Raw genomic sequence first — 26,176 nt, forward strand, 5'->3', positions numbered from 1 at the left:
GACACACTTGCATGGTGCTAGAAATGGGCAGGAGGTCTTACTTGCCTCACACTTGGGTCTCTTCACTAGTTGCTTGAATGCCCTCCCAATGTGATAGTTGCTTTCACCCAGTGATCAATCAAGATAGAAGGCACAATGTCTTTTTGTGACCTAACTGCAGAAACTACAGTCTGTCACTTCTACATTGGTCCATTGATTATAGAAGTAAACTTCAATTTGTATGGGAAAAGACTACACAGGGGCTTGTATAAAAGGAAACAAGAATTACTGGGATCCCTTCAAATATTAATTGACTAGATAGGAAAATTACTAAGAGTGACTGAGTTGCAGGACATCTAAATAGTGACTTCAATTCCCACCTCGCTCCAAAGTTATGAAGAGTATTCCTAAATTCCAGATGTGAGCCTTGATTTCCTGTTTCTCCAAGTGGAGAACCAAATAGATTCAAGGATTTAATTTCATTAATTTCCACTTAGAGGCCACAGGTGAGTATTTGTTAACTTGGTTTCCAATTTATAGTTTCAGCAGAGCCAACAAAGTACAAGATACTCTACCAGTGAGAAACAGTTATTTCCTTAACAATAAAACAAATCTATGTTTGATTTCAGGATTAAGTCTATAGTTTGAGGACCACTTAAGCCCAGCCTCTGGACAAAGGCTTATCTTCTTTAGCACAATATCTGTGATAAAACTAGAGCAACTAAAATCTCCTGTGTATAATGGGAGAGATAATAAAAATCATTAGATTTAGCCCTTATGCCATGCTTGTTTTTAAGCCATGATTTTATCTGATTAAAATAATTCTCTAATATGATTTGAGATGTACAAAGATAAAAACTCAATACTGCAATGAGGCATTTCACAAATACACAGTGATGTTGACTATATGCCACAAATTTTATTCCCATGCACATTCCTAGAAATGAAAATCAAGTATAAGCTATTTGGTCTTCCCATCACTAACACACTCTGATTTGATTTTTTGAAAAAATGGAAGGCAGGTTAGAACACACCACAACAGATACTGGAACTCATCCTCTCATAGGCTCTATTTCAGAGATTGACAAACTATAGTCCATGGGACATTCCAGCTTGCTGTCTGTATTCTAAAGAAGTTTTACAATGCAAAGCCATGCTTATTCATTGATAAATTGACTCTTGCTGCAATGAAAGGTTTGAGAAGTCACAACTGAAACAACTGAATGGCTAACAAGGCTGAAAATATTTTACTATCTGGTAATTTGCAGAAAAATGTTTGCCACTTCTTGGTCTATAGCTCTAGAGATCTAGCCTGAGGCAACCCATTCTAACCTCAAAATGTCTAGGAATACTATTGTTTAGTTTTTATGGAGAAAAGGAAATGAGGTGTTGCTATTTGCATTGAGGTCTGACATGCAGGAAAGGCACAAATGTGTGTGTGTGTGTGTAATGCTAGACTGAGCCTCATACATGCTAGTCAAAGTGCTCTACAACTACCACTTCAACCCAAAGTAAAACTTGTAACACATCTCACCTGTGCAACCAAGAGAATATTTTCCATACTCCTCCCTGTCAATATCCCCAGTAAAGGTAGACATTAGTTTAAAATGTTATAACACAGGTTTGTGAGCCTGCTCCTGAATTTTATATGCATGGAAAAGAACAGCACCCATCTACTCTTGTGCCAGGCTCCTTTCACTCAATATTAATCCAGTGACATTCATACATATTGCATTTTCTTCTTTATTGCTATGTAATATCCAATTGTATGACTACAGCACAGTGTGTATTCTGTTGATGACCATTAGTTGTTTTTTTTCCACATCTTTGCTATTATGGATAATAGTGCTAGGACTATTCTTGTACATGTCTCTGAGTGTGCTTATTGATTATCCAGAATGGAATTTCTGCATAATCGGAGATATAAGTAAGTGCATTTCTAAATTATTTGTACTTTTTAGGTATAGGAACATAATGGTTTAATTTATAAAAAATTTTGACAGCACATGTTCAAAATTCCCTCCTCCCACATGAAATCTTCAGGTGTTTCGCCTGTAATTCACTAGATGTCTGGAGAATTTCTGATATACTAGTTCTAAAAATACAAGCCCTGGGATGGGAGCATCATTTAAGCGATAGAATACCTACCTCGTAAGCATGAGGTCCTGAGTTCAAAGCCCTGTACTAGAAGAAGAAGGAGGAAAAAAAGCAAAAGAAAAAGGAAGAAAAAATACAAGCCTTCATTTCAACAATACATTGGTACTTTACATCCTATTCAATCCCCTCCTCCCCACACACCAAAAGAAAAAAAAAAAAAAGAACTATGGGCTATGGGCTGGGAAGATAGCTCAGTGGTAGAGTGCTTGCTTTGCAGGCAAGAGGCCCTCGGTTCAATTCTTCAGCACCACATAAGCAGAAAAAGCCAGAAGTGGTGCTGTGGCTCAAGTGGTAGAGTGCTAGCCTTGAGCTGAAAAGCTGCGAGACAGCGCCCAGGCCCAGAGTTCAGGCCCCATGACCGAAAAAAAAAACCAAAAAACAAAAACAACCCTATGGGCTAGGTAACTTCAACATGGACAATGAGGGCCAGAAGGGATAAATTTTTCCACTAGGGTCATATAATTAGATCTACGGCACTCAAGGTCTTCCATTGGGATTCTTACTTTTGTCCTTAGCAAAACGGGAAGACCAGTTTTGTAGTTAACAAAAAGTTAGAGAAGCACACAGCGAAGCACTGACAAACTCAGCTGCTTGTTTTCTTCTTTACCTATCTTAGAAAATTAAATTCTGTGACAGCTGCTAAGGATAGCTCATCACACAGCACATTACCATCATGGACTTCCCCCTACACTCCATGTCTAAAGACTCAACTTGACAAGGAAAGAAAGAAGCTTCAATCCACCTGCAAAATCTAACATTGTAAGATGTCCACGAGGCCCAGGATTTCCCACAAAGACATATTTAAGCAAAACCAAAACCAAAACCCAAACTAACCATCCTCTAGGATTTTCTATTTTCAATTCAAGTCTCTACTGCATGGAGAAGCAGACTTAAGTGGCATAAATCAGAAAATGATAATGAGAACAGAATGAAATTCTCATAAATCACGTTACTAAGTATAGTTACATCATAGATGTGGAACCCAATTAAACAGATGGCCACATGCTGTCAGTGCTAGCCCCTAATCAATAAAGATGTTCATTTTAGAAAATCACCTCCATTTTTCACTCCTTCAGTGAAGCACAAAGATGGCAGTTGGAAGTGGGACAGTGGGAGGCCCAGGAAATCCAGTGGGGATGTGAGTATGAAGCAACTCCACCTGTCTTAATTTGTAGTCCGGAAAATCAGAACAGAAAGTCACCCAAAGGATTCCCTGTCATCCTGTCTGGCAATGTAATTTACAATGAGAGCAAGCACTGGTCATTAGGAAAATAGAAACAGCTTGAATCTCTTAATTAAAATACTGCTTCAAATTGTTCATTTGGAAACCCCTCTGCCCATGAGCTTTCTTAGAACCCATTGGGCCATCCTGAAATTGCTTCTTCCTCGGTAAACTCTGATAGGATCCGTGCTTGCCAGGAAAGAAAAAAGCAGACCAGCAGGGAACCCTGAAGGCAGAACTATTATTATATACGTCTTAGGGTCCAGTGGAGAGCAAGCCTTAGGGACACTTGAAAGTAAGCATGGAAGTAAGTGTGGAATACTGGTGAAGAGACTCTCATATCCTTCCTGCACGAGAGCTAATCTATTACCCTCACTGAGCAGGCGCAATTCAGTCTACCAATGGTAAGAACTGATGCAAATGAGGAACAGAAATACTTCCGGATTTTGGACAGCCCACTTTGAAAGGCATTTAGTCAAGTTAAGTCTTAGCATATCGTACTGGTGAGGAATTCCTCACTGACGTGCATATTCCTGACTTGTGTCAGGAGACAATATGACAGTATAAGAACATTCAAGCAGCACTCTTTGTAAGAACAAAAACCTGGAAAGGTAAAGGATGGGTAAATCTATCATCATCTGGAACAGATAAATACTCTGACAGTGTAGTCAGGCAAAGGAATGCTAAACAGCAGTGAAAAATGGAATAAAAGGAACTGTCACATATTACCTATAAGAACCTTTAAAATTATGTTGATTGAAGCTGAAGCATGTCCTGTTTCAGAGGGGTTAGTGTTTAAGGAGAGGGAGCAAAGGAATGGAGAAAGGAAGGGTGGGTGAATAAAGCTAGTGTGTGTGTGTGTATGTGTGTGTATATGTGTGTGTGTGTGTGTGTGTGTGTGTGTGTGTGTGTGAAAATGAAACTAGCAGGGGATAGGTGGGGATAGGATAGATGGGGGGAGACTGATGGAAGAGGTGACACTGACCAAGATGGACTGTGTACATACATTGACATGTTGAGTTGAAATCCTTTGTACAACTATTTAAATATAATTTTAAAAAAACTATTTAAGGAAGTGGCGCTGTGGCTCAAGTGGTAGAGCGCACACCTTGAGCCGAAGAGCGTAGGGACAGTACCCAAGCCTAGAGTTCAAGCCCCATGACTGACAAAAATAAAAATTATTTAAAACATTGAATGTTGGTTGAAAAAAATTGAGTTTTATAACATTACATAGAGAGCCAAGTATTGATGGCTCACCCTGTAATCCTAGCTACTCAGGAGGTTGAGATGTGAGGATCATGGTTCAAAACCAGACTAGACAGGACATTTATCACCAATTAACCACCAAAAAGCTGGAAGTGGAGTTGTTGTTCAAGTGGTAGAGCTCCAGCCTTGGCAAAAAATCTAAGCAAGAGCAAAGCCTTAAGTTCAAGCCCCAGCACACACAAACTCTCTCCCTCTCTCATTCTCTCTCTCTCACACACACAGATTACATACAATAGTACACCATTTTTATTCTACTAAAAATAAAAATAATGTATTATTTAGGTATACTAATAAAAATGGTTAAATATTTAATTTTTTAAAAATTAAACACAAAGCTGGGCACCAGTGGCTCACACCTGTAATCCTAGCTACTCAGAAGGCTGAGATCTGAGGATCATGGTTCAAACTCAGCCTGGGCAGAAAAGTCCCCATAAGACTGTTTTATTTTTTTTTTCTTTTTCTTTTTTGCCAGTCCTGGGGCTTGTACTCAGGGCCTGGGCACTGTCCCTGAGCTTGTTTTGCTCAAGGCTAGCACTCTATCACTTCCAGCTTTTTCTGTTTATATGGTACTGAGGGATCCAACCCAGGGTTTCATTCATGCTAGGCAAGCATTCTATCACTAAGCCACATTCCCAGGCCCCCAAGAGACTCTTATCTCCAATTAACCACTCAAAAACTGGAAGTGATGCTGTAGCTCTAGTGGCAAAACACTATCCTTGAGCAGAAAGAGGCTCAGGGATAGCACCCAAGCCCAGAATTCAAGGCCTACAACTACAAAAAAAAAAAATTAAACACTAGCTAGCCACCAGTGGCTCAGGTCCATAATCTTAGCTACTAAGGAGGCTGAGATTTGATGGTCACAGTTCAAAGCCAACCCAGAAAGAAAAGTCCATGAAACTTTCATCTTCAATTAACCACTAAAAAGCCAAAAGTGGAGCTATGGCTCAAGTGGTAGAGTGCTAGCCTTGAGCACAAGAGCTTAGGGACAGCACTCAGGCCCTTAGTTCAAGTCCCCAAAACAGTACAAAAAAATACATAAGTAAAGATAAATACAAAACCCACAATAGTGGTTACTTCTGTGGTGAAGAAGAAATTGTATGGGGGGATGGAAAGATATAATAATACCTGGTGATTTTCTGCTTCTTGGTCAAGTGAGAGCTACCTAGGCACATATTAATTTTGTGCTTTCTTATATACTTTATAACTTAACACATGCCAGCATGTTCTACCAATTTTTGCATGTACCAAATACTACATAATAATATATTTTCTTTTAAAAATGAATAAACTAAGCAACATTCTATCACCTAGTAGAATATTCTAAGTGCTTCACGTATTTAAATAAATAGCATAAATTTCCATTATAATTAATACCTCAAATAACATAAGTTCTCAAGTAACATATGCAGCTTACTTCTCAACTTGGAGATCAGGTCCTTAAGAAAGCAACAGTATTTTCCTGGTAATGAATATTTATCTGGTGAGGATTGACATTCAAAATATTTAACAACTTATTTGGTTATAGTAATTAATGTTGAAATCAAAAATTAGCACCATCTGCTTGTTTTCCTTCTGTTCCTAGTTCTCACAGACCAGTCTCGCAGAGATTTCCATTTCCCATAGTGGCCACACGAGGGTGACTTCAACAGCGAATAGGCCCATCCACCCAACTGAGCTCTCTCACTGAGAGTCCTGTCTGGACCAGAGCAACTTGGAGGGCCTCTGGCTAGCTAGTTGACTGGCCAGAGGGTAGGTGGGATGTATCACCGACAAGATGTCTTTGAAGTAAAGATTGAAGGCAATAGGAATGAGCCATGCATGCAGAGCACTTGGGGAATTTTCCAAGGACAAATAGCCTGGAACAGGGCATGCTCTAAAACAGAAAGGAAGTCAGCCTGGTGGGAAAAAAGAATGGAAGAAAGCAAGGAGGAGCTGGGCGCCAGTGGCTCACGTCTATAATCCTAGCTACTCAGAAGGCTGCGATCTGAGGATTGTTGTTTGAAGCTAGCCTGGGCAGGAAAGTCCATCAGCCTCTAACCTCCAATTAACCACCAAAAGCTGGAAGTGGAGCTGAGTTAAAAAAAAAAAAAAAAAAAAAGCTCAGGCACAGTGCCTAGGCCCTGGGTTCAAACCCAAGAATGGCACCAAAAATATATAAAATAAAATTAAATGCTAGTGCAATGAAAGGAGTAAGGAAAACTGAGCCTATGGATAGGCAGACAAACTACTTTCAACATACCCAATCAGTTTGAGGGGGGAGATAAGGAATAACATACTCTTCACAAAAATGGAAGAATTCTTTTTATTTGGTGGCAGATTAACAAGCTATGAAGCTGCTACTCACGGATCTGGTTAGTGGACGCACTGTAGAAGGCATTGACAGTTGTCGGGTTTGTAAACCACCTGCAGGACAAGAAACAAATGGTACAGCATGACCACCAGTATCCAGGCAGGTAGAGAGCAAAGGCAAACACAATGTGATTGAATCTAGTAGCCGCCAATGCAATATTGATATTGGCATGAAGGGAAATTATTGCCTCTGTTAGAGCCTTGGCTCTATCCTACATTAAACCTGTTTGGTTATTCATTGTTCATAACTTCACAGAAAAATTCAGCACAAGTGCTTCTGGAAAAGCTTTAGTGAGAAATTGTAAACAGGAGTAGGCACAACCTTTTTTCCAGACTGTTCGATGAATCAGTAGAACAATTACATATTTATACCTGTATCATCCCTAATCTGTCCATTAGGAAGTTGTAGATTGGTGATCATCCAGAGACTTATTTGAAATGAAATGAATAAAGTGCAACCCCTACCCAGACAGTCAGCCTGCTCCACGACAAACTTTACTAATTTAAGTAGCAAAAAAAAAATTAACTGTCTCAGCCATTTGCAACAGTTCATTCCTGTAATCATAGCAACTCAGGAGGCAGAGATTGGAAGGGTTACAATTGGAGGCTACCTCAGGGGAAAAAGTTCACAAAATCCTATCTTTTCCAATAGCTGTCATCCTAGCTATTCAGGGAGCTGAGATCAAAAGGATCAAGGTACAAGGCCAGCCCAAGCAAAACAACAGTTCATGAAACACCCATCTCAACATAGAAATCTAGGTGTGGTGGCACACGTGTCATCCCAGCTATGCAGGAAGTGTAAATAGCAGCCCTGGCAGGGGAGGCATAAACATAAGAAAAATAAAGTAAAAAGAGCTGAGGTCATGGTTCAAGTGGCAGAGTATCTGCTTCACAAGTGCAAGCCCTTAAGTTCAAACCTTAGAACCACCAAAATGAAGTTATAAAAGACTAGGGGTATATAATTGATTAGTAGAGCACATGCTCAGCATTCAGGAACCTCTGGGTTCTATCCCCATCATGACTGATAAACAAACCTTGTATAAATGCCTTATGTGTAATAATTATGTCCAACTCACAAATTGATTTATATTCATCTAATATGAAACTGATAGGGAACCCCAGCATTGATTGTCATTGGAGCACTCATACCTTCTCCCTAGATATACAGAAGTCTATGAGCATGCCATCTTATTTTACATTCACTAATTACATTCACTAATCACTAATCATTTGCCCTGTCCTAGTTTTTCCCTATAACCACTATAGGAATTATTAGCCCATTTCACAGATGAGAATCCGAGTCTTAGATGCACCATATATTGTATAAGGTCTAGTCTGGTCTGTCTCACTTCATGACACTTCCATTAAACCTTAGATTGTATTATTCTAGAGATGCTCCTGGAAATTCAGAAGGATAGCACCTTCCTCTGTCAAAACTGAAATCTATAACTATTTCTTTTTTATTTTTAATAATTAATTTACTTTATTGTTGTTATATACTAATATTACTATTATTATTGTTGTTGTTATGTTTGCTGGTCATGAGACTTGAACTCGGGACCTGGGTGTTGTCCCTGAGTCTTCTTTGAACTACAGCTCTACTTCGAGTTTTCTGGTGGTTAATTGGAGATGAGTCTCATGGGCTTTCCTGCCTGGGCTGGCTTTGAACCATGATCCTCAGACCTCAGCCTCTTGAGTAGCTAGGATTACAGATGTGAACCACCAGTGCCCAGTTATCTAGAACTACTATAAAACGATGATTCCTTTCTTTCTTTCTAATTCAGGGCAATTAATTCAAGTAGGCCCTAATCTTTAACACAGGTTTGCCTTATTCCTTGAGCAATCCAGGGGAAGGGAACACACCTTTATTGACTTCAACTGGCTATCTACAATGGGTACAATTACGGTTATATACTAATCCCAGGAATCCTGTCAATACAATGTTACTCAGAGAGGAAAAAAAGAACTTTGCAGATATAATTAAGTGTAAGGTCTTTCAGATAAGGCCTTTATCCTGGATTATTTATCAGGACCTGACCTAATCTTGTAAACCTTTATAAGAAAAAACAAAACAAACAACTTTTCTGGCTAGAATCCGAGACAGTACAAAGAGGAAGTCAGGAAGATTGAAAAGAGGAAAAAGATTTGAAGCTCTATTGCTGGCTCTCACATGTAGAGGCCACATGACCCCAGTGGAAGTGAGGACCTTGGCCCTTCATCCACAGGAAGGAGACTCAGCACACAAATCTCAGTGAACTTGGAAAGAAATTATTCTCAGGGACTCTTGATAAGACCTCAGTCAGCTGGTCCCTTGATTTAAGTCTTCTGAAACCCAAAGCTGAGTAAACAGCCAAACCAAGGCAGATTTCTGAACTGTAGAACTTGGAGAAATGCTTATTGTTTTGTTATGATTGTAGTTATTTGTTACTGTTGCAATTGGAAACTATACCCAGAGTCTACCATTTGTAGGTAAGAGGAAAGAATCCAGGTAACTTGGCTTCTAAATAGCATTCGATTCAACCATAATGAACACAAATGATGGTATATATTCCTAGGGATTTTCCTCTTCCCATCCTTCACAACTCTTCCCTTCAGCCAAGAAGTTTTCAAAATTTTAGAATATGATCATTGAGAAGGCTCAAAACCACCAAGCACTGGTGGTTCACTCCTGTAATCCTAGCTACTCGGGAAGCTGAGATCTGAAAGTCCCCATGAGACTCTTATCCCCAATGAACCACCACAAAATTGGAAGTGGAGCTGAGGCTCAAAGTGGTAGAGTGCTAGCCTTGAGGGAAAGATTACAGGGACAGCACCCAGGTCCAGAATTCAAACTCCAAGTATGACAAAAAAGAAAAAGAAAAAATGTCAAAACCTTCATAGTATGGTATTATCTTACGCATATGTATTATTTTGGTTTCTATATATCGTTTTCATTTTTAACAACTAGTGTTTATTAAAATCAATACCAGGTAATTGTATTTACTAAGGTGGGCAACACAAGAATGAAGGCAGGAAGGGTAAGCAAATGAAGTCATTGGGCTGGGAATATGGCTTAGTGGTAGAGTGCTTGCCTAGCATGTATGAAGCCCCGAGTTCAATTCCTCAGTAGCACATAAACAGGAAAGGACAGAAGTGGCTCTGTGGTTCAAGTGGTAGAGCGCTAGCCTTGAGCAAAGGAAGCCCAGAAACAGTGCCCAGGCCCCGAGTTCAAGCCCCAGGACTGGCAAAAAAAAAGAAGTCATTGTATTCAATAGACACTATGTAGAAAATAAACTTTGTAACTTGTGGGTGAAAACCAGCAGGGAGAGAATAGGGGAGAATAAAGGAAGGGGTAACATTGTCAAGAAGCATTGTACTGATCACCTGACTAATGGACTTGTAACCCCCTTATACAACTACTTAACAATTAAAACATTGTTCTTAATTATTAGATAATACCCTTTAAGTCTAAAATTTGAATAAATTTTAAATAAAAAACTAAAAAGCAGCCAGGCACCAGTAGCTTGCACCAATAGTGCTCATTTACTCAAGAGGCTGAGATCTGAGGATCATGGTTTTTGCAGAAAAGTCTGTGAGACTCTTATCTCTGATTAGCAAAAAGCCAGAAGTGGAGGTGTGGCTCAAGTGGCACCAGTCTTGAACAGTGTCCAGTCAGAGTTCCAGCCCCAGTGCCAGCACAAACACACAAAAATGCCACCAAGTGAACATGTTTCTAACACTAATAGACAGAGAAAGACAAAACAAAGAAATCAACCAGTGGTTGAAACTCAAGCCCAATGGGACTATGAAAGCTTCAGCAAGGATCACTAAAACATCATACCTCAGATACATGACCTTCCCACTCCAGAACCCCACCCATCCCAACTACAGTTTCTATTCACTCCAAGGCCCAGTTGGCACCTTGATTATCCCCAGAACTGATATTAAGCAGCTGTACCAGCAGGCCCTACCAGTTGTCAATGCTATTATATTTTTCTTTGTTCAGATCCATGCCAATCCAGCTGTTAAACATTTTGTACAACATTTATTCTATCCAAGTTTATTAGATATTTAGCTTTACTGTTCTCTGATATGAGCCTAACTGTGAGCATTTCACTACATGTTTGTGAATTTTTTTTTTTTTTTTGGTCGGTCGTGGGGCTTGAACTCTGGGCTTGGGCGCTGTCCCTCAGCTCTTCAGCTCAAGGCGAGCGCTCTACCACTTGAGCTACAGCGCCACTTCCTGTGAATTTTTTTTTACCTTCTTCCCATTAAGAAATGGAGTTAAGCTTGATGCTGGTGGCTCACACCTGTAATCCTAGATACTCAGGAGGCTGAGATATGAAGATCAAGTTTCAAAGCCTGGCAAACAGGGAAGTCGGGTGAGATTGGAAGTGGAGCTGTGGCTCAAAGTGGTAGAGCACCAGCCTTGAGCAAAGAAAAGCTCAAAGATAGTACCCAGGTCCTGAGTTCAAACACTATAACTGACAAGAGATGAGAGAGAGAGAGAGAGAGAGAGAGAGAGTTGAAAGTCCTTTCCTCTTGGTTATGGATGGGCTTCCCTTAGCAATTCACTTCTAAAGAATAAAATGCAGTGGAATGATTTCCAAGGCTAGGTAATTAAGGGAGAAACATCCTCCCTTGGTACCTGGAAGCACATGCTCCCTCCTGTTTCCCTTTCTTTTTCTCAGAACTTGCTTTTCAAAGTTTCTTCAACAATTAACATGTTGTTCAAAAGCCCAAACTATATAGAGACCATCAGCCAGCATCTACCACCACACACATAAGAGGAGATTTCCACAGGACCTAGCCACTATCTGACTGTAACTACATGACAGACCATGAGCAGAACCATACAACTAATGGCAACTCTTTTGTACAAGTACTAACGATAACAATAACAACAACAATAACAGTAATAACCACACAACTGACTGCATGCTGGTGGCGCCTGCCTATTTAGTTACTTAGGAGGATCAGATCTGAGGATCACGATGAGAAATCAGCCCAAGACAGTAATGTCTATGAGACTCTTAGCTCCAATTAACCACCCAAATGCCATAAATAGAACTGCACATCAAGTGGTAAAGCACAAGTTTTGAGTGAAAAACAATTGTACAACTGCACCTAGTGAGTTCCCCCACCCAACCATGAAAGAAAATTAGTTATTATTGTTTTAACCCTCTAAATTTAGACATGACTGGCCATGCAACAACGGATAACTGGAATACTGGAAAGTTGGCTGTCCACAGACTAAGTCCTACCTTCTAGGTTCAATTCTTCCAGAAAGTTGTTTTCTTTTCCCAGAACAATAGTTTGAAAAAAACACTGAACTGAATTCCCCATATGTGGAATATGCAATCTCTAGTTCTGCATTGTCCCTGCCACTGTTAACTACTGTCACTGGCCTAAGTCAACAATTTTTAATATAATTTTATTGTTCTTACTAAGGTGTTGTAAGAAGGGAAGCTGTTTCATAAGTCTGAGCACATTTATTTTGAACAAAAAGTTTTTTCCAAGACAATCATTTTTTTACTTATAAACTCTGAAGGCATTTGAGTTTGTACATTTCAAGTCCCTAATGAAGACTATTGTCTAAATGGTATGTTCCAAGCAGAAGATCACTCAATCTCTTCAAGTAAATTTCTTACTTATACATATACTTTGATAAAGAGTATTATTCAGATGTTTTAAATTGTTTTCACTATGACTTTGGGTTGCTTCAGAAAGCTGGAGAAGGATTTAATATAGAAGCTATGGAGCCATCTCATATAAATGTCAAATCTCAAAATATTTGGGGATCAAATTATACTAGAAAATGGAACCGATAAACGGAATGTAATGCCAAAATACAATAACTTGAAGGAAATGCAATGATGCTCTGATTTCCTTGGACTATATAAAATAGATATACATCGTACTAAATTTCACATTTTACTTATCCTAAAGAAAATCTAGGGAATTTGAATTGGAAAAACCACCAAGTTATCTATTGCCTTCTTACTAATATCCTGCAGATCACATCGCTTATATTCTGTGCTCTATATAATGCCATCGAACAAAAAACTTCTGGGCAGGACTATAATTCGTATCGACATTTGATGTATTCTTTACATATTTTAAGACATAGAGAAAGAGAATCCAGACCTGTTTGGTCACAGTAGAAGGAGAGTGAGTGAACAGGGAGGCTGGCTTAAAAGCATTTCTATAAAAGAAAAGGATCCTGAGGGAAAGAAATTACTTTTGACTCAAGCCAAGCAGTTAAGCAAATCCTCTGTTTTTAAGCAAATTTGATAAAGTGACAATTGGAAAGCCAATCCCTAAAAATATACCTTTAGGGATGACCACCAATTAATTTTATTCTTGCTGACATTTCCCATTGCCTTAGAAACTGCTTAGTGCACATCAGCACTGCTAAAATGGATTCCATGAGAATGGAAGATAAAGGTATTTATCTCCTAGCCCCACAAAGAAACAAAAATGCATTTCAGTGCTTTTTGGAAATATAATCATGGTATGCTGTTCCAAATAAACTAGTAAAAAAGGAGTTAATCCAGACTCTCCTAACCACTCAATTAACTTGAGAATTTTCAGATCTAAAAGATGTCAATTAAAGCCCATGGGTATTATGAAGCTAAAATGTTCTATGATGCCTAAAAAGGACCCATCAGATAGTTGCTAAAAAGAAAAAGAAAGCAGTTCTAATACTTTGCCATGGAAACAGCATCTCAAATTTCTTGATGTTGTTTTCTCTGAATTAGACAGATAGTCTGAGAAAAGAGAAATTACAAGTGTTACAATGGCTTTCATTCTTGGAGAATTTTTTTCCAAACACTAACCAGTTTAATGTTTGTGAAAAAGGTAGAATCTGCTCCCTGTATTCACAAATTCCATACCCACAAGTCAGAACAATAAGGAACCTATATTCAACATGCACAGACTTCTCCTTGTCATTATTCCCTAAACAACAGAATGTGTCAAGTATTTACATAACATTTGCATTGTATTAAGTATTATAATTAATGTAGAGATAATTGAAGTTAAACCAGGAAATGTGCATAGGTTATATGTAAATAGTACATCATTTTTCTATAAGAAACTTGAGCATCCTCAGACTTTTGCAGGATATTCTAGAACCAATCTCTCATCAGGAATGAGACTGTTTTCTATTGACAGAGGAAAATAAGTACAGGAATGAAATCATTTGCCTAAGCCCATAAAGTCATTCAGCAGTTTTTCCAAGGCATGAATAAAATATTACCAAGTAAAGAGCATTAGAATCCGACAGCCCTTCAGCATCTTAGGATAATGTTCAAGATGACACATTTAGGAGTTTTTCAATTAGCAACCCAGGCCCTGCTACACAGGGAGAGGGAGAGGGAGGAAGGAAAGAAGGGAGAAGGACAAAGGAAAGGAAGTGAAGGGAAAGAAAGGAAAAAAACACAGACACAGTAAAGGCCACAATCTGAGGGCAAAATAAACACTCCCCATGTCCCTCGTTGAACAGGAAACTAGGTCCGTGTGTAGGGAAGAACAGAGAGCCTGTAGGAGGTGAAATCCAAGGCAGCTGGAGAAGGGAGAAACTCTATATGCTCCAGTGTTTGAGCACAAGCTCTTACCTAATCACTGGTTGACCACTAAGCTGTGAATACATAGGAATAATCACCAGAAGTGAGCTTAAAAATACAAATAAGAACTTAATAGTAGGAAAAATCCACAGCCACACACTATAAGGAAGACACATTCTGCAAATAATCCCAGGAAAATCACTTTTTAAAAGCCTCAGAAAAAGAAAATCAGAATCCAGAGTTGCTACAACATATTAGCTAAAAATGCCCTTTTCAATAACTAAAAATTATGTTATACAAAGAAAAAGTATAGCAGAGTCAATATATAGAAATTAACACTGAATGAACCCAGATACTAAATTTGACAAAGGTTTGACCGTGGCCATTAGAAGTTACTTCAAAGAACTTACCTATATTTATACAATTAATGGCAAATATGATGACAATGACTCAACAAAGAACCACAGCAAAGAAACAGAAACCATAAAAGAAAACAAATGGAAATTCTGAAGTTGAAAACAGATCAATAGAAATTATCCAATCTGGAGAACAGAATGAAAGCAATGGAGAAGTAGGCCACAGTAGAAGAGAGTCTAGTCCCAGGAGCCAAAAGCACCAGCAGGCAAAACAAAAGTAATCTAAACCTGCACTGAACAATTTCTCAATTATAAGCCTTCATTTAAAAAATGAGGATAACAGTACATAGGCGACTACAGTTGAAATGGGGATAAAAAACTGAAGATTGTTGGATAAGAAATGTACTCATTATCTTGCCCATGTAATCGTAACTCCTCTGTACGGTATTCTCACAACAAAAAAAAAGAAAAAGAAAAAAAGAAATGTACTCATTACCTTACTCATGTAACTGTAACTCTGTACAGTATTTTCACAATAAAAAATTTATTTAAAAAACTGAAGATTCGGGGCTGGGAAGGTGGCTCAGTGGTAGAGCGCTTGCCTTGCATGCCTGAGACCCTGGGTTCGATTCCTCAGCACCACATAAGCAAAAAGAAAAAAAGCTGGAAGTGGGGCTGTGGCTCAAGTGGTAGAGCACTAGTCTTGAGCTGAAGAGCTGAGGGACAGTGCCCAGGCCCAGAGTTCAGGCCCCTCCACCGGACCCAAAAAAGAAAAAAAAAAAACCTGAAGATTCTAACGCCCTTTCTGGTACATTGTAAACACATAATAATTGTTAGCTGCTAGCATCATCATCATCAACGTCATCATCAGCATTGTAAGCATTATGCACACCTTTGGTCCTCAGCTCCACCCAGACCTGAGCCCCTCCAGCCTTGGAGTTCACGGCCACACAGCTGGCCCCTCCCTCTCTCCGCCCAGACCCACCTGAGCACCCACCTACCTCATTCCTGCCCACAGACCCTCCCGCTACTTGAATAGGGACAGGTGCCATGTGCTCCCTCTTGGGGGAAATATGGCTCCCCTAATAAACCTTGTAATAATCTTTCTCCTGTGCCTGCCTGTCTCCGCGTGGTCCCCCAGAATGGATGTGGTGGATTCTTTTATTAGTGGCCCATATGGGGAAATGGGTAGGGTCTTTAAGTTTAATGAGGACAGGAGTATGGTGTCTAGGCATAGTGGGTGTGGAAGTATCCCAGATAAGAGGGTTGACAAGATCTGGAGGGAGGGGGGAAAGGATCGAGTTGAGAGGTTACAGATGGAGGTTCATTTAGGGATAAAAGTAGAATAGGTGTTGGCTGTTTGGAGACATGGAATGAGAGGGAAATTTGAAATTTAGAGAGCAAGTCCCTCCCTAGGAGGAGGGGTAGGACAGTGGGGTAAGATTAAGAAGAGTGAAAAGGGAAAGTCTTTTATTTTACATAGTACTAGTCCTGTCGTTGAGGGACAGGGAGGTAGGCCATCCACACCCACCACTGAGATCTGGGACCAGTACCTTGCCTGAATCTTTTTCCTTGGCTGCTGATTTAATTTACCTAACAATCATTATCATCAATAAACAACATTTTGCTAGGGGAGGAAACTCATGGCTAGCAGGCACTGAACCTAAAAGTTTTTAAGGAAATTGTCCAACCTAATAGGAGCAGTTCCCATAAGCAGATGAGGAAAAAATAAGTCAAATTATAGTTGCTATTGGGTGAAAAATATTACTAGCAGGTTTTTTTATATGCATTACCTCAACAAATATCTTCTAATTGCTTCCCAATTATACAATTTTTTCTTCACGTCTATTCGTACTTATTTCTCAGATGTTTCTGATTTTTTAAAAAGATTCTTCAAAGAAAAAGAAGAAAGAAAGAAAGCCATCAAGAAAAAGGAGAAAGCAAATAATCAAGAAAGAAAAAGAACCCTTTTTGTCACTATATTTGATTCTACTGCCCTGAATCTTGTATATACATTTTCCTAATTTGGAGAGGGGAAGGGAAATAACAAAATATTAAAACAAGGATACAGGTTGACCCATTGTAACAATGAGACATAGAAGACACTATGTTGAAAATGAACTTTACAACTTTGGGTGGCAGGGGAGAAGCAAGGAGGAAGGTATTGGGAGGGGGCAAGGGATAATAGGAGAAATACAAAGGAGGGGGTAACAATGCTCAATAGGAAATGAATTCATTACCTTGCTCTTGTAACTGTAACTCCTCTGTACAATGTCTTTACAATAAAAAAAATTTTTTCAAAGAAAAAAAATTCTTCAAGTTTCCACATGAGTATGAAAATCTAGGAAATAGCTTTTTTTTTCTTTTGGTCAGTCATGGGGCTTGGACTCTGGGCCTGGGTGCTGTCCCTCTGCTCTTCAGCTCAAGGCTAGCGCTCTACCACTTGAACCACAGTACCACTTCTGGCTTTTTCTGCTTATGTTGTGCTGGGGAATTGAACCCAGGGCCTCATGCATGCGAGGCAAGCGCTCTACCACTGAGCCACCTTCCCAGCCCCAGAAAAATACCTTCTATATATGTATTCTTAAGTAGGTCTAGAACTAAGTTCAATGTTTTTACATCCTAATAAGCTTTCCTTTCTCCCTCATTCCAGGAATTACCTAGAGGATTTATATCACCCAATATCAGAAATAAAAACTGGCAAAACATGACAGAAATTTTGCTAAAATGAAATAATTGGTAAGTGAGCTGGTCTGACTTGAGAGATTTTACAAGGTTTAATCTAAAGAGAAGCCACCCCTGCATTTATGGATTTCACTCTTTTCTTTAATACTCACTCTGTTTTAGGAACAGCTTTTCTTAGCCAGAAGAAATCAGACTGTGCTAAATACTTTCGGGTTTGCAGGACGTTGCCAAAGTAGTCCGATTCTGAAAATTTGATCTAAATGAAAGAAACCACAACATCATTGTTCTAAGTGAAGATGAGAGATGTCCCTAAAAATAGACTTTAGCACATGAAGGAGCAACAGAAGAGAAGTTGTGGGCTTCTCCTCATCTCTGTCATGACTAGTTAAGGCAGGATGCACAAAGCCATGAAATTTAATCTCAGTGATTTCATTTTAACATAAAAAGCTCAAAAAATAATATAATCATATCTGGATCACAGTTTAAAAAAACAAGAGAAGTTGTAATCATTTACAATGCATTCCATTTACTTTATAATTGAAAAATCTACTTTAACCTTTACCAAACGTATTATTAGGTTTGAAATTTCTTGGCTCACAAGTTCTTGATCTTAGCTAAAATGTGTACTTTATTTATTTGTCACATAAGATTCTTCTAATAACATTCAGTTTAGCCATCTGAAACCACATTTAGCTTATAGATAATGATTTAGTCAAATGTTAAAATCCAATTTCCTGCAATCAGCATTTGTTCATAAAGGGGAAAAAAGTGAAAGCAATCCCGATACCTATTTTCCTCCCTAAGCACAATGGAGTCACCAGAATAATTTAATTACTAACAGAATTTATCTATTAACAGTCCAAAAAAGGCTCCGATTACTAAAAATGAATGAAATTATAAAGACAAATCATAGGTTATGGATTGCACGAGAATACAGAAAGTTGATGGCTCACAGTAATGTTGTATTCTACTAAGACAGAGAAGCACACATTTATTGTTGTGTTTCTTTCTCTTTTTCTTTATTAATGCTAGGGATCTAACCCAGTGCCTTGCAGGTGCTGGGCAGGGCCTCTACCACGGGGCTACAACCACAGCTCTTTTCTTTTTTCTTTTGTTTCTTTGGAGGGGAGGAGAAGAAGGGCAAATAGTTTCAATCATATCACATTGTGCCTACAAAACTACCTATATTTAACCTAGCAACTGTAAATAATATCTATGTAACAGTAAAAAAAAAAAAAAAAAGGATAGGTTTTAATGATTTCTAATGCTTTGGTTGCAAATAAAATAAATTTAAAAATAGAACCTACAAAAACAGAAAAGAATGTAAGCAAAAATAAAATAAAACATATATTACTATGCCAGCTAAAAAACACATTTGAGTAAGTGAATAACCCGAGTACTTAAGTGCTTATTACTTGTAATCTTAATGACTTTAAACCACAGTAACAGTAAAAATGAAAATTCTAGCTAATGCATGTATATGAAAACCACAAGCATTGGATTACAGATATGAATGTGTTCATACAGGTTGATATATACAATAAACAGGTGCTCTGTATTGGCTAATGTCAGATTACATAAATATCCTCCCTAACACAGAGTGTGGGTTTTGTGACTGGGAAGAATTTTTTTTTTGCCAGTCCTGGGGCTTGAACTCAGGGCCTGGGTTCTGTATCTGAGCTTCTTTTGCTCAAGGCTAGCACTCTACCACTAGAACCACAGCACCATGTCTGGCTTTTTCTGTTTATGTGGTACTGAGGATTCGAACCCAGGGCTTCATGCATGCTAGGCAAGAACTCTACCACTGAGCCACATTCCCAGCCCTGGGGAGAAATTTTTATGAATGAGTCATTTTAATAATCTTTCCAGAGCCAGGCCAAACTATAAAGGAAGGTGTAAAATAATTGGAGGTAAGTGGAGAAAGGTAGAAGGGAAGTTGTGGGCTGCTGATATTCTTGATGTTCTGCTTGGCCAACAAATTAGGAAAATATGATTCTACGTTGTTCCTTCATCAAACTCTTCAGGTAGGAGATGGCCTATTCTATGTGTGAACCTGAAATAATCTCAAAAACAAGGTGGATAAGGCAAGTTGTACATATGAGAGAATGAAAGTTTTAAAATATGGTAAATAATACTAGGTATAATTTCCAATAAGTATTTGTATACTTATGCAGAAAAAACATAAAGAAATACATACATTCAAGACAGTGTTCATATTCATGGAAGGAAATGGGCATGGGGGCAGAAGATTATATCAAGAAAGAGTACACACTAAATGTAAATGTTTGCACTTGTCAGGTGCAGTGCTGTACACCTGCCATTCTACCTACTCAGGCATCTGAGGCATAAGCCCTCAAGTTCAAGACTAGCTTCAGCAACACAGTGAAATCTCATCTCTAAGTAATAATAATATAAATTATGTGTACATGTTTAAATTTAATTAGGCAATATATTTTGATGATAGAGGTGTTCAAAATATTTTATATGCTGTTCCAATGTTAGAAATAGTTCGTAATAAATCTCATGATCAATTGTATTTTAGGTGGAAGTTTTCTCTTTATCCTCAGAAGAAATAGAGAACATATCCTGTTTTATTTCTTTTATTGTTTTGGGGGAGGGGTCCGGTTGTGGGGCCTGAACTCTGGGCCTAGACGTTGTCCTTCAGCTCTTCAGCTCAAGGCTAGCGCTCTACCACTTGAGCCACAGCGCTACTTCCGGCTTTTTTCTTTTTGCTTATGTGGTACTGAGGAATCGAACCCAGGGCCTCAGGCATGCAAGGCAAGCGCTCTACCACTAAGCCACCTTCCCAGCCCCCATATCCTGTTTTATGAAGGAAATCTAAATAGCAATCGATGTTGGGTTTTTTCGCTTTTTTTTTTTTTTTTGTCAGGTCGTGGGGCCTGAACTCTGGGCCTGGGTACTGTCCCTCTGCTCTTCAGCTCAAGTCTAGTGCTCTACCACTTGAGCCACAGTGCCACTTCCAGCTTTTTCTGCTTATGTGGTGCTAAGGAATTGAACCCAGCCTCATGCATGCAAGGCAAGCACTCTACCACTGAGCTACATTCCCAGCTCTCCATGCTGTTTTCATTCAGTCTTTGTTCCCAAAATAGTTCTGCTAGGACCTCCAAAATATGATTGTAACTGATAGAAAATTCAAATACATTCTTTGGTTCAAAACACTGTCTGGGAAATTCTCCCAAATAAATGTCCTTCAACTATATTAACTACATTTTGTAATGTCGATGGAATTAGTTTTAACTTTGAACAGTTTTCTAATTGTGATACTTTCTTGTTCTATTTAAAAAATAAAAATTTGGCATTAAGGCTGTGATCCGCGAACATTAAAGAGAAAACCATCTCAAAACTTCCCAAAGAAAAAAAGAATCTAGGAATAGTGTTATACATGTCTGTAATCCCAGCATTCAAAAGGCTAATGCAGAAAGATATCAAAAGTTGAGGATAGTCTTGGGAAACATAGAAAGACAGAAGCAGAGGAACTAGGATAGAAAGGAGGGGGAAAAAAGGAGGAAGAGAAAAAATAAGAGGAGGAAGAAGAAGAGGAGGAGGAGGAGGAGGAGGAGGAGGCAGAAGAAGAGAGAAAGAGGAAGAGTCTAAGTATAAATGATTCTATAGGGCTGGGAACATGGCTTAATGTTAGAGTGTTTGCCTAGCACGCATGAAGCCCTGGGTTCAATTCCTCAGTACCACATAAACAGAAAAAGCCAGATGTGGCGCTGTGGCTCAAGTGGTAGAGAGCTAGCCTTGAGCAAAAGAAGCTCAGGGACAGTGCCCAGGCCCTGAGTTCAAGCCCCAGGACTGGCAAAAAAAATTAATAATAAAAGATTCTATAAATAAACATTCTACCACACCCATGAAAATGATCATGAGGAGCAAAACTCAAAGTTAACCAGTTAAAATTTGCCACAGATTGTCTATTTAGAAGGATTTTATCTTGTTTTATTTATTTAATTGAGGATATTTGTTCTTAGATTTGTTTAATTGCTCTAGTCTACTAGTCTAATGGAAATTACTACAAGTAACGGGACACAAATCTTACAATTTCCCCAGAGATAGATTAAGTCTTTGGGAGTAGGGAGGGGCTGGTCACTGCTATTCTCTTCTGATAGATAGGAGCGGGGGGGGGGGGGGGGGGGGGGGGGGGGGGGGGGGGGGGGGCTAAAGAGATTATGGAGCTGGACACAGCCCTACAGTCCAAATCATTTGGCTCCTATTTCAGTGTAATTTGCATTGATCCTATGAGGAAGTCTGGTGATTCCATCGAATGAGAACAGAAGAGAAGAATCAGGAATGGCTTAGAATCAATGATCAAATCCTGATATGGCTTACTTAATGAAATACCATGCTGCCGTTAAAGGTAACTGAGGCTACAGAAGACAATGATAAAGCACTATGTTAGCTGTAAAGAACAGGATAAAACCCTATGCAACTATAAATTGCAGCTATAGAGAAATGGAGAAAAACAAAACACCATACTCTAATGAAAGTATGTAGCACCATGTTCACGTACCAATATTGCCATTATCATTTTGTTCCTTTTCTCTATTTCCCAAATTTTCTGCCATGTGATAATATTTTGATGCCCTCAAATAGTTCAAAAGGCCGTGGTATGAGAAGAAAACTTTAAGCCCAACAATTTGGGGAAAGTTCAGTTTGTTGTACAAACAAAAACCAAAATCAAGGGGCATGACTATTTTATAAAAACAGCTCCAATCTCCAAATACATTAAATTCTACATGGGACAATAATTAGCTCAAAAGCCTCTTGTCCTTTCTGTTACTGGAGAAAATCTAGGTCAAGTTGATAATTACTTTCAATCAATTCCATCTCTTGACCTTTCCATTGAGTGACCTTTGGGGAAACTAAGTGAGGGCTCTCGTGTCATTTCCTAGGAACTGCTTTCCATATTATACAATTCATGGGCATCAGGATTTCTCTTCTGAGAAATCGTCTCCTGGATGCCAAGCACCAAATGCCACAGAGTAAATGATGACCTGGTTATTAGTGTCTTTGCTCACAAAGGCAAGGAACACAGAATAAGAGCAGAACAAAAAGGTATGTGCAACTTCTCTGTGAAGAGATTCCATACGCTAGTAGAAATAGAGGTCCCAAGACACTTCTCTTTTTTTCTGAGAAAAGAGAGCTGTCATTTTCTTTTAACTACAAGGCACATTTGATTTCTGTCAACAGTTTATGTGGTTTATTTTATTTTATTTTCTTGTAAAGATGCTTCTTGGTTCACTTAAATGTGTTCAAAGATACCCAGAGATATATCCAAATACATGTTATGTTAAGCACCAAAGAAGTTTCAGAATGCTTTATGGAATCCAGATTTTATATCTATATATTCCCTTAAATAACAGAGCAAGCCAAAAGATGTATGAGTTGAAGTATGTGTTGGTGTGCATGTGTACAAACACATATATATTAGTGACATTCATAATGTTTAAACAATCCCCCCCCCCAAAAAAAAACCAATCCCCAGAGTTGGTATACCATGGAAAACGAATCTCTCACAAGCAGATATATAAGGGTGATTGACAACACCAAGCCAACACACCAGTACCAAAATCACACATCCTGTTTCCACGCTGGATGGTGGGGTCTCAGTGTGCTCTGACTAGTGAAGTATTCAACATGGTGGCAAGTGTGAGAGTTGAATAAGCCTGACTAGAAGGTTGGGGATTTCTGGGTACCCCATCGCCAGGGTCTACTCTTGGCTCCCCATTCCAGTCACTTAAGAGAACTGAAAAAATTATTCTAATATTTTAACAACTTCTTTTTCTGGAGTATTCCATCCAAACATCACACTATTAAACAGTGGCATTCTCTATTATATGCACACACACACACACACACACACACACACAGCACAGCACAAAAGATTCCATTGGCTACAGTAGACCAAGACCCAAGAGAATAGAATAGAATATGAACTCACATTATACCTACAGACTTTTATATGGATACCTAAATAAGTGAGTGTACCTGATTGGGTGGTTATTTACCTATAATCACTCAGCTATGTGCTTACTTTCTACTTTGTTCAATAACATTGAGAGCTAGGAATTGGAAAACTCCTGTTTCCCAGCTTCCTTTGACAACTGTCTTCCTGGCACTGAGGAAAATCAGCCAGTGCCAGGAGGGAAGGGATCAGGGTTACTACTCTCTTCCCCACCCCAAACTTTTTCTTCTGACAATGACTCTGGAAGAATCCTCAGCTCCTCCTCCATAGGCCAGCTCTAGAGTGTCATTTCTTCCTCTGCTCTCCTAAACAAAGCATCATCACCACATCTCTCTGTGTCTAGATGCCCAGGGAGAGTAGCTGCTGGCTGAAGTTATCCATCTCTGATTATTTCACCTACCCCTTTTTGCCTTCCAATCTATTTCCTATGTTAAATCCTCTGTTTGATATGCCTAATGTTTTTTACTCTCCTAGTTCATACATAATCTTTTCAGAATTGGTTTAAACTTGCTCTTGAGTCTGTTTCCATGAAGGATTGTTCTGTATAAGGCTAATTTATTTATTTTTCTTTATTAGCCCAGGCTGGTCTCGAACTCATGGTCTTCCTGCCTAAGTCCTCCTCATTAATTACCAGTGTGCATCATCAAGGCTGGCTAGAAAGCTAATTTAAAAACTGGCTAGTCTCTACCTTTTAAGGCTAACTGAGAGCTTTCCTTCATACTGAGGTGGGTTCAAATAAAAGGCTTTCCTTCCTTGCTCTTTTCCAAGTCTACATAAATGAGTTATTCAGAAATGCTTTGAACAGTATCTCAGTTTACCCTGATATACTCAGAGGGGAGAAAAATCTGTGATTCCTTTTCACTTTGGCCTCTCAATTGTCTTTCATTTGCTCCTATCTCCATAGGAACCAAACTCCAGCTTGCAACCTTTCTCCCTAACCTTCATCTGTCCAGCTCCTAATCTGTCTTCTCTTTCCTTTCTGTACTTGAACCTGACAAATCATATCCTTACACTAGGTCAAATGCAAGCTGCTTTTCATTATAATAGCCTCTCATGCTCAGAACTCTTACTACCAGAAATGTCCTATAGGCCCTATGGGCAGTCCTTATCTACATGGTTTTTAAAACTGAAAACATTGTCCCATTGTGTACAGATGATACTTTAATCCTTTTGCTATTAACCTTGGTGACATTGAGTCTATCACATCATCCTTTACCCTATTTTTGGGTTAGGATTTTTATTCATTGTCTTTATCAGTTTATAAACAAATGTCTTTTCACTTGGTGGATTTGGATTTTGCTCCATTGTGGTTTTTTTAAAACTGTTAGAAAGTCTTGGGTGTAATTGTGTCTGCTTTGGCAAGAGTCAAATGAAAGCTATTTCTTCACAGAAGTATTTAAAAATCTTGGTATCTCATGGCTGCAGTTCAGGCCCTGGAGAAATGAAGAAAACATATCCGACAGTACATCGCATTTGGCTCTGGTTTCTTTTCACAGAAGATAGTGCATTCAGTGAGGCCTTAAATCTGAGGCTCTCAAACTCGAACAGCAGCAGACTGCCAACAAAACTTGATCAACTAAACATTGTGAACAAGCCCCGAAAGCAACCTGATTGGATTAAATCTTGGGACTGTTCCATCTATAGAGCCTTTTAAATCAATTTAAGGGACCTGGATACTACATGAGTTAATTCATGATGACTTTCCCAAACCAAAATCATCTATCATGACTGCGAATTGAGGATGTCAGAGCTAACATTTGTATTGATGCTTATGTGCCAGAGCCAGCTCTAAGCACATTAAATATGTTACTTGATCCCCACAACAATCCTCTAAGGAAGGGATCTCCTCATTTATCAGAAACTGAGACACAGGGAGGATACACAATGTATCCAAGGTCCCACATGTAGTAAGTAGCAGCTGGGGGTTTCAGATCAAGTGTTCTGACTCCACGATGCATATTCATTACCACTGCCCCAAAGTGCCTCTCAAAAATTGTTCTTCCATATCCTGACTTGTAATATTTCCTAATCACATGTAATTATTCAGCTTGTCCTTCTTAAGTACTTTGTATGTTGGTGATCTTGACCTTAGAAGCAACAGTTCTCACAAAACTACCATTTATTCTCTTTTTTTGTATTTATTTACTTTTAACGTCTTTAAGTAGTTATGTGAAGGGGTTTCAATTCAACAAATCAGTTTATGAGTACAATTAGCCCCTACGTTGAGTGCTAGCCTTGAGCTTTTTTGCCCAAGGCTAGCACTCTACACCTTGACTTAAGACAAAGCTCCACTTCTTTTTTGTTTGTTTGTTTTTGGTAGTTAATTTGAGGTAAAGGTCTCACAGAGATTCTTGCCCAGGCTGGCTTCAAACTTAGATTCTCAGACCTCAGCCTCTTGAGTAGCTAAGATTAGAGGTGTGAGCCACCAGCACTGGCCCAGTACAATACATTTTGAACAATGTCATCCTTTCAAACTTATTTTCTATCTGAGCAACTGGATCACTATTTTCAGAGGCCATATCTTAGCATTCAGTACAGAAAGTTTTAAATATTTCCTCATATTTATATAATCTGTATGTATGTATGTGTGTGTGTGTGTGTGTATGCATGCATGTGCATGTGCACATGCATG

General features: G+C 38.9%; 1 protein-coding gene across 1 annotated transcript in view; it reads right to left on the reverse strand.

Annotated features, from left to right (window-relative positions):
* The window catches only part of Phex (phosphate regulating endopeptidase homolog X-linked), a 209,091-nt gene that overhangs the window by 44,400 nt on the left and 138,515 nt on the right, over positions 1-26,176 (reverse strand). Inside the window, exons 15-16 of the mRNA XM_042670171.1 lie at positions 17,714-17,817; positions 6,969-7,027 (exon numbers count right to left, since the gene is read on the reverse strand). Of these exons, the coding sequence (XP_042526105.1) occupies positions 6,969-7,027; positions 17,714-17,817 (163 nt within the window). The remainder of the gene's footprint in view (positions 1-6,968; positions 7,028-17,713; positions 17,818-26,176) is intronic.

Source organism: Dipodomys spectabilis, unplaced genomic scaffold, assembly GCF_019054845.1.
Source record: "Dipodomys spectabilis isolate Male_0828 unplaced genomic scaffold, ASM1905484v1 ptg000526l, whole genome shotgun sequence".
NCBI classification, from domain to species: Eukaryota; Metazoa; Chordata; class Mammalia; order Rodentia; family Heteromyidae; genus Dipodomys; species Dipodomys spectabilis.